Raw genomic sequence first — 15,427 nt, forward strand, 5'->3', positions numbered from 1 at the left:
TATTGTTGTGTGCGCGTCGCGTCCACGAGCGAGCAGTCAAAGATAAATGAGGTCTCCTCACCAGCCTGTTCAGAATGGAACCAATAAATAGGCTGCCAGGGACACCGGAGCGTGTGCAAGGAGGCGCATTCTACCTCGTAGGAACAAACGTTATTCCTACGTTCTCTAGGAGACTTTTTGTCTGATCGGGTCATATTCATAATTCGCATTCTGAACTTTATGTTTTCCATTAAGTTTCCACGTTACATCAATTTCGTGGATACACTGCCTTTAATTCACTATGTGTCAATTTTTCTTGTAGGTACGGCTTTTGCAATGTTAACGTCATATTCAACAATTAACAGTCGTCTTGTCCACCTTTTCAATTCTAGCCTCTATCTTTTTCTTTGTGATGTCTTTTTTATTCTGAGATCCGGATGCTCCGTTATCTCTACCCAATTACTCACATATCAGACCAAGATTTCTTTATTTTATAAAATGTTACACATGACTTTTTTGATGTTTAAGTAGTGGGTGAAGAATACTACTTCAACACTGGACAAACAACAATCATAAAAAATTCTATATGTACAAAAAAGTGTTAAAAAAAATGTTTCACACCTTAGTGTTTCCTAGGAATAAGGAGTTGGAGGGTTTGAGCTGGAAATAAACCTGCTATGAACTTAATTAAGTAATACTGGTGTTTGTAAACAAAGCACAGGTGGTAAAATGATAAACAATGTAGCCATAATTCCATTATTGGCTGAACAAGTAGTATCTGACATCAATTGGGAACATAGTATACACCCATATGCGGCGGCTGACATAGATTGTTTACGGAGCTAGCTTCTTGGATTGAGGTTGTAAGGAGCACCAAGACTCGGAAAATTTTGAGCAGCGTGGAAAAGCATCGTCCACGAAAAACAAATGGGAAACAATGAATTATGTTGTACAAATTCACCCTCAAAATCAAATCACCACACTAGATACCAGTTACGGTAGTTCTCAGCCTTGGTTATCTTGTCCAATAAAGAATTCTTTGCTTTTTCTTTTCTCTGTAGGCTCATTTTCATCATCTGCCGATGGTTCCAAGGATATCCTTGTCTCATCTGCCATGCTAGCAAGGACGCCAAAATTTGTTCCTTCCTCATTTCCAGCGTTTCCCACTGAACTTCTTTTCCGTATTGTCTAAAAAAAAACACCAATTATATTTCATCATTATCATTCTTACGTTTTTTTTTTGCATTCTAACCTTCATGTTCATTTCTTCTTCATTTTCCTCCAACACATCGTCAAGAACGTGATGTTGAAAATCGTGTGGAGATTTTAGATTAGTCGTAGATGACGATTTTCTAACTTCCTTCACAGTTTTGTTTGTTTCTGGCGACGCGTTGACATCTTCTTCTAAAGAAAAATAAAAATAAATAATCAATATATTCCGGATAACTAATACAGTTCTACTAAAAGAACTGGAAGTGAGTAAAACTAACGACTATCAATGAATGCAGCATTGCTGAACGATTTTTCTCCGGTTGAATTATTTTCTTCCGTTTTCACGGCTCCACGTTGGTCAAGGATCGGAAGATGCCCGTGAGACACTGTTTTTCGGGGTTGTTCTTCGTCATAGATCTGTCCGCGAGAGAGGGACCTCAAAAAAAAAGTTGCTCAAAATTTATGAGTTGTGAGTGCAGTACTGTGGCAACTATTCCATCCATCTATGTAGAATAAAAAGAGTACCTTCCAACTTTATTCTTAAAACTCCTAAACATCTCCAGTGAACCAATAGATGGCCGACTTTGTCGACGTTCTTGCCTAAATCGGTCGGTAAGAGCTTCATTTTGCCTTCGTTTAAAGGCATCGCTCCAGTAGATTATGGAGAGGAGGGTGATTACGTCCATTTCTTCCTAATTGACGTAGAAAACGGCCCGGAAGGTCGGGGCTTCGGCGTCGCACAAGGCTCCAATCGAGCTGGCGCGCTCCAATCGAACTCCTTGTAGAAAATAGTGCGCCGAAACGCTCGAAGCCGTATCTTCGGGGCCGTTTTCTACGGCAATTAGGAAGAAATGAACGGAATCACCCTTCTCTCAATAATATACGATTCCGTGTACGATTACTCTAGATTCCCCAGATTCGTGGAGTGATGCCTTTAAGCAACAGAAACTTACTGGTTGACAGGAACAACACTAACTCTTCTCCGTAAAGTTGGAGAATTGGAAATTAGTGGATCGCGATCGTCATAGTGCGGTACCATTCTTATTTCCTGCACGTGTTCGGGCAATCTATATCGTGAATAATGAACATATTTCTTGAAATATGAGGATCTTTCTAGCAAATACCCTAGTAATTCGAACCAAGATTGAAATCTATGGATAAGTCCTGCTTCCGCAAAACTAACCTCACTTCACTGACCGAACCTTTCAGTTGATTATTAGGAATTTTCGCTGACTCTTCCGAATACAAAGGTTCCACCTCCTCGTCCCAAAATGGATCTCTTTTTAGATCAGGCGGCCTGTCGTAACCCTGGTCGACCATCATCAACACCATCTGGAATTATCCATCTACACAGGCGAAAACGATTGCTTCAAAAGATAAGTAGTGTTTTTAAAAGCGTTCAAAAAATTTTCTAAAATGACATTTTTCAATTTTTTTTTTGTTTTCCAGAAGTAGTTAGAGTGTAGAATTGACATACGGTAATATTTCTATCAATGAGAGCATTGCATTCAAAGTCATCGTCGTCTTCACCGAACGGATTCAACATTGCCTCGGCTACCTAAAACAGTTTCTATCAGTTTTGAAACAGTTACCTTCTATGCCAAAATGGGACTGTTTTTCGAAATTTTTCTCTTCTCTGTAAATCTTAGAAGTTGTTTAGTCATTAGTGCATAAATAAAAAATTATCTAAACGTTTCTTCTCCCTGACATCAAGACGAAAGAAACATGCTTCAAGTGTTTCATCTTCTCTTTTGCTCTTCATGTTTTTTTTTAAATGGAATAACGTAATTGGATAACATCACTATATTGTCGTGCTACCTTGTATTGAAGAGAAACAAAACTACCTTAAGTGAAGAAATTGACGCAGCCTTTTTAAGGCGTCAAGGAATTATCTGTTCTTCGTACAGAAGTTCCGTAGCTGCTCATAGATGTCACTGCTTTCAATCAGCTTTTCAGCAAAATAATGTAATTGGCGTAATTCGTTGCAGTAAAACAGAGGTGAATGAACTTTACTTTGAACTTCGTCGTAAGAGTTCACAAGACATCATTCTTAAGTCAACATCCAAGGATTTCGAGGATCCAAGGATTCCAAGGAAAATTTCCTAGCTTTTAGTAGGTGATAGTGTACACAGCGTCTGCGACGTTCAAGTTATATTACCGGTGTACATACGTACGTAGTACATTCATTCATTCATTCGTTGCACTGATCAGGTTCGATAAATCATAATATTGACAGAATGATATAAAAAAGGTGACTAACAGCACCAATTCTATATAATTTGTGCTACTATAATTACTTGGAGAAGCCATGAAAAAAGTATCTCTGAGAATTTTTCTTCCAAGCTTGTGCTGGTAACTCGAGCTTTCTTAAAAGCAGCACGCCACGAAATTGACGACGTTGAGATCTACACACGAAAAGATTATGCTAGGTTAATATATTGAACAAAAGGGAATTAATAAAATTAGAAAATCCAAACAGGGCTTTCTTGCAGAGTGAGAAATTCTCTAGTAAGGGATATAAAGGATAAAAAAGGATAAAGTCACTGGCGTATCAATCCACTTGGGATGCGCCAATGCGTTGTACTGGAATTCGTAATGGTTGAGGTTTTGGAACGCGTGTTGGCCTATACAACGACTTGCGGGAGCCAGCCGATGATGAAGTCAGTGCTTTTATCCTCTCAGACAAGTCTGGTACCAATTTATCGACCCCGGAGGAATGAAAGGCTTGGTTTGCACTAGGACGGTTTTGAACCCTCGACCGTGTGGCTACAATGGACCTCTAACCGACTGCGCCACACCCGCTCACCAGTAAGAGATATATAACATTTTAAAAACACTTTCCACTCCTATGTGCATTTTTCACTTTAAAAAACGACTTATTCATCAACCCATTGTATCTCATTTCTTAACTACCTTTTCGTATGACCGACAATAATTTTCAGGTTAACTTTTTGAAGCATTGCACCTTGGCGCAGCGCTAAACACACATTTATGCATAGGATCGTATATACGTACATAAACAGAAAGAAAAAGAGTTAATAGTAACATGATAGTCTCCATGTGCGACTTTCGATGAACCTCGGCATGTTAGTGCTTCAATAATTGTTTTCTTTAGTAGAGCCGTACACGAGGTTGTTATAGTCCTTTATTCGTGGCTAACGTTTCGGCAATATCGCCTTCTTCAGAGCCGAAAGGGGAAATCGAACGTGACTAATCCGATCAAACGCCTTATCCGCCCAACAAAGAAAGTCCTACGTTAACCGTTGGGTCTCATAGCTATCGTGAAAGAAAACATCGTACCTTAGCATCAGCGACTATCCTGCCACTGCTAGATACCGATGTGAGGTGACTAGCGCAATCAAATATCAACCTTAAATAAGGCCGAGTTCCCGCGTAATGGAGAGGCATTCCTCTTGCGATTCATTTTTGGACTCTTGGAGTGGATCCAAAAAGCCTCCAGAGCCTTGCGCGCCGCAATGCTAGGTTCGCGCCCAAAATCGTGATCTTAACTTCAAAATCTTCTCCGTTATGACGCCGCACCCGTGACCACCCAATGCAGTGGAGTCACATGATTTCCTTTTGCCGTCCAGGTGTTCTTTGATTCGAATACATAGTGGTCTAGCTGTTTCCCTATGTATTCGTCACCACACTGTACACAGCAAATCATATAAACAACACATGAACTCATGCAATCACCCTCGTTGTTATCCGGGCATATTTTACACTCCGGTGTCGTACAAATACGATCATATAGGCGATTACGAATGAGTATTTGCTTAAGGTTACTAGGGGGGAGCTCCACGATGGTGACAGATTCGTTGACACGATTTGGGAAACACGACCTTTGCTATATTGCCGATATATCGACGACTGTTTCCTTGTCTGTTCGTCTCAAGCAGAGATGGACAACTGTTTCAAGATTTTAAATGAGCAGTCGGAGTATATAAAGTTCACTCGGGATAAGCCCAAAGGAGAATGGTTACCCTTCCTTAACGTCCAAGTGCATATTTCAAACAGAACGCACAGGACAAAGTGGTACCGCAAACCCAGTAATAAAAATATCTTAGTTCACTTTCTTTCTGCCCATCCCACACAAGTTAAAAGGTCGGTAGTACGAAACATGTTTCGCACGGCCACCTCCGTTTGCACTGGAAGAGAAGAAAGACGAGAATCTATCGAGCTTGCTAGGAAAATTGCGGTCAGTAACGGCTACACACCTATGCGGTCTATCACAAAAGAGCACAAACCCGAAATAAATCTGGTATGGGAAAGTACCCTTTTGTGACCATTTATTTCCGATGAGGTTAGCGCTGCTATTCGGCGGTGTCTGAGGAAAGCTAAACTTGAAGAATCTGTCACCATCGTGGAGCTCCCCCTAGTAACCTTAAGCAAATACTCATTCGTAATCGCCTATATGATCGTATTTGACGACACCGGAGTGTAAAATATGCCGGATAACAACGAGGGTGATTGCATAGTTCATGTGTTGTTTATATGATTTGCTGTGTACAGTGTGGTGACGAATACATAGGAGAAACAGCTAGACCACTATGTATTCGAATCAAAGAACACCTGGACGGCAAAGAAATCATACTCCACGCATTGGGTGGTCACAGGGTGCGGCGTCATAACGGAGAAGATTTTGAAGTTAAGATCACGATTTTGGCGCGCGAACCAGCATTGCGGCGCGCAAGGCTCTGGAGGCTTTTGGATCCACTCCAAGAGTCCAAAAATGAATCGCAAAGAGGAATGCCTCTCCATTACGCGGGAACTCGCGCCTTATTTAAGGTTGATATTTGATTGCGCTAGTCACCTCACATCAGGTATCTAGCAGTGGCAGGATAGTCAGCTGATGCTAAATTTTTTTTTCACGGATAGCTATGAGACCCAACGGTTAACGTAGGACTTTCTTTGTTGGGCGGATAAGGCGTTTGATCGGATTAGTCACGTTCGATTTCACCCCTTTCAGGCTCTGAAGAAGGCGATATTGCCGAAACGTTAGCCATGAATAAAGGACTATAACAACCTCGTGTACGGCTCTACTAAAGAAAACAATTATTGAAGCAGTAACATGATATTTACTCGGTTTCTTTAGAATCACCTACCTTCATCCATCCCATGTAGAATATAAACTGTAGTGTAGACATGATAGGAAAGTACAAGTCAACCTGAAATCTAAAAGTTGGACACATAATCATACATATCATATCACAAAAAAATATGCAGCGCGTTTTGCATCATCCACAAAACTGCGTACACATACAAATGCAGATATATATGTGCACGTGCACACAGGCACATGCACGTACACCTTAAAGGCATCACCGCACGAATCTGGGGTGGTGCGGATTTTAAGTGGACAGTTCCTATATGGGGTCGTCATATATTATGGATAGGAGGGTGATTCCGTCCTTTTCTTCCTAATTCCCGTAAAAAACCGCCAGGAAGATGCGGCGCATGCACAAGGCTGGCGCGCTCCGATCGAACTCCTTGTAGAAAATAGCGCGCCGGAGCGCTCGAAGCTCGCTATCTTCAGGGCCGTTTTTTACGGGAAGGAAAAAGGAAAAAAAAATTTTACAGGAAATAGACGGAATCACCCTTCTCCTAATAATCTACGACTCCGTGTAGGCATAACCCACCTGAAACCCGTACCACCCCAAATTCGTGGAGTGATGCCTTTAACAGACTAGAATAGCGCAGATTCTCCTTCATACAATGTATGAACAGCGCTTGTGGACAAATTTAATTGTTTGGGACGAAGCTCCACCAGCCTCACTGAGAATGGGAAAATTTCGGTACTACACCTGTGCTCTGAAGGCATCCATAGAAAACGTGACTTAGTACCGACCAACAGTAGAAGCATAGTGGTGATCTACTAAGCGGAACTGTTTTTAAGAGTATAGGAAATATTTGAAAATAAAGGCTTCCTCACAGAAAGAAAGTCCCACGACGCGGTGAAAATTATAAATTTTTTTCTCGTAACAGCATAATATGAAGGATAAAAGATAAAATGCACTAATCGATCTCCATGGGGATGCGCCTACGAGTTTGACTTCAATTCAGAATCGTTTGAGTCTTACGAGTGCGTGTGTAGCCTATACAATTACTTCCGAGAGCTACTCGATGTGATAAGTCAGTGCTTTTATCCTCTTAGACAAGTCTTGTAACAATTTATCGACTCAGGAGGAATAAAAGGCTTGATTTGGTTTATAACGGATTCGAACCATCGGCTGTACAATCGGAGAGGAACCTCTTACCGGCTACGGTATAAGTGTACCAAGAGTGTAATATAAATAAACTAATAGAAACGGGATCAAATCACAAACTACAAGAGGACCAGAGGGAGAAAATTCAAAATTTCAACACATCCCCACTATTTGATAAGCAGTTAGTTGTGTAGAAGTGTGATAAGTCTAAGAGAAGAGCTTACTCCGAACGACAGAGAGCAGCATTTTGGGGGAAGTTGTTTGCTTGATGTAAAAAGTCTCATTTTGCAAATTTAACGAGGTATTACGCTCAAAACTTGAGCGTCCATTTCGTTTAATCTTATCTATTTTTGGTTGAGGATTAGTCATTGAAAGTGATCGCATGGATGTGGAAATCGATGGCGCGTTGCGATTTTCCACACAAGCGACCGAAATAAATTTAAAGGCGTAATTAGAGCAAATTAATTACAATTTTAAAGGCATCACCCCATGAAATTGAGTGGTACGAATTTCAGGTGGAATATTCGTGTACGGGATCGTATCCGTACACGAATTATCTGTCCATTTCTTCCTAACTGCCGTAAAAAACGGCCCGGAAGTTGCGGCGCGTGCACAAGGCTGGCGCGCTCCAGTCGAACTCCTTGTAGAAAATAGCGCACCAGAACGCCCGAAGCCGTATCTTCCGGGCCGTTTTTTACGGCAATTAGGAAGAAATGTACGGAATCACCCCCTCTCCATAATTTACTATGCTGTATACGAATACTCCACCTGAAATCCGTACCACCTCAGATTCGTGTGGTGATGCCTTTAATTTACAGTTGTGTGAATGATGCATATCAACTACAGTAAGGACTAAACATTAAGGATTATTAAGGGATTGTTATCACCTCCGTTTTCTTATTCGAATTCTCCGAAATAATGTATTGTCTGGCCAATAAGCACACTATGAAGTATGTGTGAACAGCTAAACAAACCAATTGTGGATACATAATTGGTATTGGGACCCAATCGTAGTTACAAATCCATGCGAGACCAGTACGAAATTTTTTAATTTCCTGTAAGCAACATTGTGTGCCAGTGAAAAAGGCAAATGCACAAATATATGAATATAAAATGAATACCTCTTGTACTACCACTTGATAGTAGTCACTTTCTATGAGGCCTCGTTTTCGTGCATCGTAGGTGAGCGCGAGCGCCCATTGGAAAGGGACCCAGTACTTCGAGTAACGGTACTGAATCTCGTCAAAACGTTCCTTTTCGTGAGGCATCATGAAACCTGGTAACTTATCTTATAAAACTGTATAGAAATAGTTATCGACCCATTATTTTCAGCAATTTTTTGGTCATCGGCAAAACATAGATGTAAAAGAATGAAGTGTCTGGCGCTGATCATTCCGGTTGGGATGTGCCAACGGATTTTTACTGCAATTCGTAATCGTTGAGATTTTGGAACCCATGGCTAGCCTATACAATGACTTCCATAGGACAGCCGATGTGTCATGACAGTGTTTTTGAAGGGCACTCAATGGCGCCCTTATTTCTCGCAGTAAATAATCAAATCAAATGGGGCTCTAAGAGCCCCTAGTCTTAGAGGATCTATTGTATGTAAACTTAAGTTACTAAGAGAAAAAAGTAAGTTAGAGCATCGGGAAAGTTAGAGCTCCTTGTAGCTACACGGGACCTCTAACCGATTGCTCCACACCTGCCCTCACGTGGAAACATAAATATAGAAATAAATAGAAACAATAAACAATAAGTGATTTACGTCTGCATACCATAAAGGTCTGGATATGTACGTGTGATGAACTCTATGTGTCTCCTCTCCTACGGGCCAGGTTAACAAGAATGCTGCAGAGAAGTGCCAAACGGGAGTGATAGAAGTGTATTTGAGGTGACAGATCACTAATGCCAGAAAATGCTGGCACAATGAGAGCAAACAGGGCCTAGGTTTCCAAATAGAGAAATAAATATTATATTATAGATAAGATTTTAAATACTAATTTCAGAAAAAAATCCAGTGGTCAGAGATACTAGGTCAAACTCCTAATTATTTTCGCTACTGAGAATGCTTCTTGATAACTACTGTATTTTATTGGCCGGTGTAGCGCAGTCGGTAAGAGGTTCCGCTTCCTGCACGATTGATCGGAGTTTCGAATCCGCCCTAGTGCTCACCGAGCTTTTCATTCTTCCGGGGTCGATAAATTGGTATCAGACTTGTCTGGGAGGATAAAAACACTGACTTGACATATCGGCTAGCCCCGCAAGTCATTGTATCGACCAGATACACGTTCGTAAACCTCAAACGATTCTGAATTGAAGTGAACATCCCAAGCGGAATGACAAAACGCCAGACATTTTATTACACACTCTTTAACTATTTTCTTCTGGCAGGAATTGCTATGTGATTGCCTTTGAGAAGTTGATTTTTCAGTTTTTTTTTCCAAAGAAATAGACAAACAAAATAAATTAATAATATTGACATGAAGATTTGAAAAATACCTGCTGCAACCACTGTGTCCAAGGTTGGGAATCGCCTTCGGGTTCGCATGCTGATGTCTCGGAATACCAGCACTTGTGCCAGCTCACAGTATCGCACGATATTTCTTCGATACATTCGAGCCAACTCACTTCTACCACGCACATACTCGGCTGTCATGAGACCAATACTGTAATTTTTCCTTGATTAACGCATCAAGCAACTTGTGAGTACAAACGTCTTCTTGTTTTGTTGTTATTGTCAGATGTTTTAAAAGAAAAAGCACGCTTACAACATTTTAAGAGGCAATAATCTGAGATACAATAATAGGCGCTATGACGATGGCTTATGATCAAACTTTTTCCGAATTGATCACGCCAAAAAAGCTACGCTTCCAAGTGATTTTCTCCCTAGTTTCGAATCAGTTTCTGATATATATATATTTACGTAAAATTCGGAGATTTTCCCACAGAAAAGTTAGTACTTTTTACAGTGCCAGTTGATTTTAACAAATCAAGGATAGAGCCGCCCGGCGTAGCGCACTCGGTATGAAGTTCCGTTGTGATTGCACCATCGACCGCTGGTTCTGTCCATCTGGGAGGATAAAAATACTGACTCAGAACTGCGACTTACTCTCGCAAGTGATTTTTAGGCTAGGCAGGAGTTCATAAATCTCAAGCGATCCAGAATTGATGTGAAAACCTTGGAGCATCTCAAGCGGAATGATTAACGCTAGGCACATTATCTTCTACTGATCCCATAAAGGATACAAGAGCAGGATCATCCACCAAACAGCAGGGTTTTTGCCAAGATCTTCGAAAGTAAAAGCGATTCTATAATTCTCCTCGAGAAAGCAGGAGCCCGAACTCGTGCAAATCAAAGATCAATTAGTTGAAAGTGATGGAGAGGTTACGCTCCGAGGAATATAGGTAAAAGCGTCATTTTTTATATTTTGCTCGGTTCTCTAACACCATAATTACAGCAATTCAGGCAGGAACGAGGAATGCCCACAAAATTATAGGATCGTTCCAGAACCTTCCAGAACAATCGCTTTTTCTTCTTCTTCGCTGTATGGATTTTAGCGCATGCTGATTACGAATATGATAATCTCCTTATGCAAAAATACTGACGCGATCGGTTTATTGATTTCTATGCACTTTTTCCCACGCCTAGAAAACCTCATATTCATAACGAATTGGGTGAGAGTTTCACAGATGTCTGGTCGTCCATGATTACCAACTTTCATGGATTTAACACAGATATAGGTTGTAGTAAACCTATTAGGTTGGCTATTTACTTTTTTTTACACGAGCATACCCTTCTTCCATTTAAAATTTCATAGTTTTTCTTCTAATCACACATTGATGATGCTTCGATGTACATATGTATTCAAAATGAACGTCTTTCACTGTGTTCGATTTCACTCGGAGGATCAGCTGACCTCAAATCCGCTGTTTCGTCGTTCTTCGGGGCCTCAGCCACCCAGGTTCTGGTCCCAGGGGACTGTAACTTTTCCCCTGGGAAGATGAAACACTATGCTAGGCTCTCATTATGATTTTGAGCACATCGTCGATTGATCGATGTATTAATGAATATAATCAATATGTGATTGAGATACTATAAAGTTGAAAAGGATATGCTTTCTTTAAAAAATAGGCAGACAATCCAATACAGCAGAAATCTCTTAGAATCAACAAAAAAAAATCGAGAAGAAAATTTTGACTCTTACTGCAACATATATTTTGTTTTTTTAAAGCGAAAACTAGCTTACAATCTATCGTTGTGGTTTCTGGAATGTCTGTGGAGAAGGTTTAGTAGAAATTGATCTCACGTTAAAGACAGCGAGCTACAAAGTGTAGACACATACACACATTCAAGCAAACAAACAAAAATTCGTCATAAAATTCCAAAAAGTAAACATAATAACAGTGAACGGTGTTGATCAATCTCTATGGGATTCACCTAAAAAAAAAAAACCTTAGTTCAGAATCGTTTTAGGTCTATGAACGTGTGTGCAGCCTATACAATGCCTTACAGAGGCCAATTCACGTATAAAGTCAATATTTTAATCTCTCTAGATAAATTTGGAACAAATTCATCTCGTTCCCAGAAAGTTGAATGATTAGTTGGCTCTAGGGCGGTTTCGAACTATTGATAGTGTTGTCGCAGCCGGACCTCTTATCCACTGGGCTCTTGGTGTCGTTTTTACTATGACTTGGGACTTGAGGATACAGACCTACCTCAAATCAGTGTGTGAAAGAGAGCTATAAGAATTTTGCGATTAATTTAAACGAAAGTCTGTTAGGCCATCATTTCACTTTTTTTTACACTATTATTATATTATTTCATTTATCATTTATTTTTTGACATATTTTTAGGACGTGTAGCCGTTATTAATTAAAGAATTTTGCAGAGTTTTCTGAAATAACCTCCTAATCCTAGGTTTAAATCGCTTCGTATGTCTAAGTCGCAATTTCTCCTATACCAAGAGAACCTGATTGTCGGGAATCTGCTATCACTCAGTTTTTTTCTTGAAAAAATAACGAGGCGAAAAAACCAGAAAATCCAAGTAACAAGCAGATGGAGCGAAAAATCATCCACCATCAGTAGATGCTTTTAGAAAACTTTATAGAATGAGGTCAAAAAAACTTTTTTATTTGTCCAATCTTAACTATTCTTATTTTATTCGTATTTTCTGATTTTGAAATGCAACTTTTAATCAATCGTCTAAATCCTGTGCATTCCCTAGTGATTCCTAAAATAAAATCAATCATAAAAAGTCCACTCCGTGTGACTAGTACACGTAACAGTCAGTAATTTTTGCAACTTTTTTGTGAGAAGAAAAAAAGCGGTATTGAAAATCAACGTACTTATCTATGAATCCAATTATTTGATATAGGTACGTCCATCGATTCACAACAGCTGTGACGAAGAAGCCTAACATGAAGTTCAACGGAATGTAGTTGAGTCTTGCATTACAGTACTGTACCACTCTCTCGAATGTCCTACAAGTAATTTATTTATTCATTTATATATCTATTTATTGAAAACACCTTCAGGTGTGCCATAAAACCAAAAAAAAAACGAGATGGAACTATTGTCAAGATGGAACAGTAATTCACATCATTGTCTGTCTAATAAATAATAATAAATAAATAATAATAATCCAATAAACTGTGGAAAGAATGGAAATTATTATCCCGTACTTTTGTTGGTCATGTGTTAATGCAGTTCTATAGATGATGCTAAGAATTCCGTAGAACATTAGCCATACTACTAGTTCCAGAATAACTGCTTTCCAGATACTTCCACGCCATTTTAGCAACAATTTGAATAGTGTCCATGGCTTCGAGGTTGAGACGGCCAAATTGTAATTGATTGTCATCTAAAAGTAGTAGTAAATAGTAGAAAAATGATAGAAAAATAAATAGTAAATAGTAGTAAAGAGTAGTAAATCTAGGTAGAGTTCTTACTTAGAGAATTTGAACAGGTTCTAGGAAGAAACTTTTTCCACTGTACAGTAAGCAATGGAATGAAATAGAAATAACTAAACTTAGCTGGAAAAAGAAATAAAATGGAAAGAAGGACAAAATAAGTAAGAAAACTTATTTCTATTGCTGAAAAGTAATAGAAAAAATCGGATTATCCAGAAAACAATTGTCAGTTTTTTTTTTGGTGGATGAAAAACAGCTCTTCCAAATTATCGTTTAACACAATACCAAAGAGCAAAAAAATCATTATTATAAAAGGATAAAGGACAAAGTTTCTGGCGTTAATCAATCCGCTTGGGATGCGCCCCCACGTCCGCTTCAATTCTGAATCGTTTGAGGTTTACGGACGTGTATCTGGCCTATACAATGACTTGCGGTGGCTGGCCGAAGTGTCAAGTCAGTGCTTTTATCCTCCCAAACAAGTCTGGTACAAATTTATCGACCCCGGAGGGATGAAAGGCTTGGTGAGCACTAGGGCGGATTCGAACCTCGATCTTTTTTTCGATCCATCGTGCAGGAAGCGGAACCTCTAACCGCTACACCACATCCGCCCCATTATTGTTATAAAATAAAATTTAATATAAAACTGTACGAACTTAAGAATAAAGAAGGATGAAAAACGATATAAACAAATGGAAATAAAATTGAATGTACAATGAAATAGCCTCTACGATTGACGACTGTAAAAAAACAGGGATAACTGCATGAAAATCCAACAATTTTTTTTGAAACCATTGAATTATGCGGTAACATGGACTAAAATTGGAAGCACTACCTAGTAATTACAAGGAAAAGACGTGCTTAACGCATGAATCCCTTACAATTCCTTATATTGTGATGAGATTCTTGCAAAAAAAAATGGATTTCTCCAAAAAGCAACAGAGAACAACGCTTTTTTAGGGAAAAAAAGCACGATCATTATGATCATTATGATCATTATGATTATCATTCCCGTAATGATTATGATTTCTGTGCAGAAATCCTCATACATACAGGGAATACAGGGAGCCTTGTTATCGGGAACATTTCTTATCCACTTTCTATTTACAGGTGAAGTCTTCCCGATTCCCCAACGAAATCTTCAATGAAAAAACCAAAATAAAAATATAACAACTGCGAGGAAAAGGTGAATACGTCCGAAATATCAGAACGCGACGGTCAGATGTAAGCAATTTTTGTTTCTTCAAGTTTTTTACTCTCACATTTTTAGACTTGATATGTTCCCTTCTATAAGGCGAATAAATAAAAATTAGCATATTTTAAATATATACATAATAAATATCCAAATAAATACTAATCGTTTAGGCATCAGATCAGGTTTATAGACCTTTTTTTGGTACAAAAGTTACAATGATAACTGTTGCATTAGAGTGATGCATAAGGATTTTTTTCAAATTCAAATTCAAACTCATGCACAAAAAAAATACAGCATAGAAACATAACGTCATTCACATGACATAACGCTGAACAGTTTTTTCTCCAACGTGGATCAAAAAAGCCATTACTTATGCATCAATCTAATATTTTCTTCACTTTTCATACAGGTAAGAGAACGACATTCAACCTAAATATTCCGGATCCGATTTTTCCTACCGAACCCTACAGAATAAGGAAATTTTGTTCGAATTTTTCTTTCTTTTGGATGATTTGTTTTGTTTTTGTTAGATCCGATTTTTCACCGAACCCTACAGAATAAGGAACAAGGAGCGCAGAATAAGGACACAATGAATTACGACGATATTCCTCTCTCTCTCCCTCTTTTTCTCTGTGAATCAAAGTTGAAATTCTTGAACGAGAAGTTGAGAAGTAGAAAAACCGTTAAGAGGAGGAACACTTTCGAAAGTTCGCGAATAAACGCATAACGTGATCGTTTGGCTTTTGGTGTGCCGCCCGCAAATAGTAACGCAAATAATCGACACGATCGGATTCATAATGGGAAGTCAACATATGTATGAGGACCCCCGTCCGGAGGCTAAGAAAATCCTTTTTAGGTGAGCAAATAAACGTTCTTTTTGTCAAAGTACTAGCGGGAGTAATCGTTGAGAAGTTAAGTAAATGATACA

At 39.1% G+C, this 15,427-nt stretch overlaps 1 protein-coding gene across 2 annotated transcripts; it reads right to left on the minus strand.

The window, feature by feature from the left end:
* Positions 1-984: 984 nt before the first annotated feature.
* RB195_000435 (uncharacterized protein) lies at positions 985-13,258 on the minus strand (the record flags this gene model as incomplete). Of its 2 annotated transcripts, XM_064196779.1 has the most annotated exons (13): positions 985-1,167; positions 1,232-1,383; positions 1,470-1,627; positions 1,717-1,791; positions 2,145-2,258; positions 2,375-2,523; positions 2,669-2,745; positions 6,293-6,359; positions 8,285-8,452; positions 8,519-8,673; positions 9,897-10,063; positions 12,744-12,878; positions 13,080-13,258. In XM_064196779.1, the coding sequence occupies 13 exons, from the start codon at positions 13,256-13,258 to the stop codon at positions 985-987; spliced, it is 1,779 nt and encodes a 592-aa protein (XP_064052660.1). The 2 variants fall into 2 exon arrangements, with proteins under 2 accessions (XP_064052660.1, XP_064052661.1); XM_064196780.1 differs by lacking the exons at positions 2,145-2,258; positions 12,744-12,878; positions 13,080-13,258 and having other exon boundaries at positions 2,669-2,749; positions 6,297-6,359; positions 9,897-10,053.
* Between the last annotated feature and the right edge of the window lie 2,169 nt (positions 13,259-15,427).

The sequence above is a fragment of the Necator americanus genome, chromosome IV (assembly GCF_031761385.1).
Source record: "Necator americanus strain Aroian chromosome IV, whole genome shotgun sequence".
Classification (NCBI taxonomy): domain Eukaryota; kingdom Metazoa; phylum Nematoda; class Chromadorea; order Rhabditida; family Ancylostomatidae; genus Necator; species Necator americanus.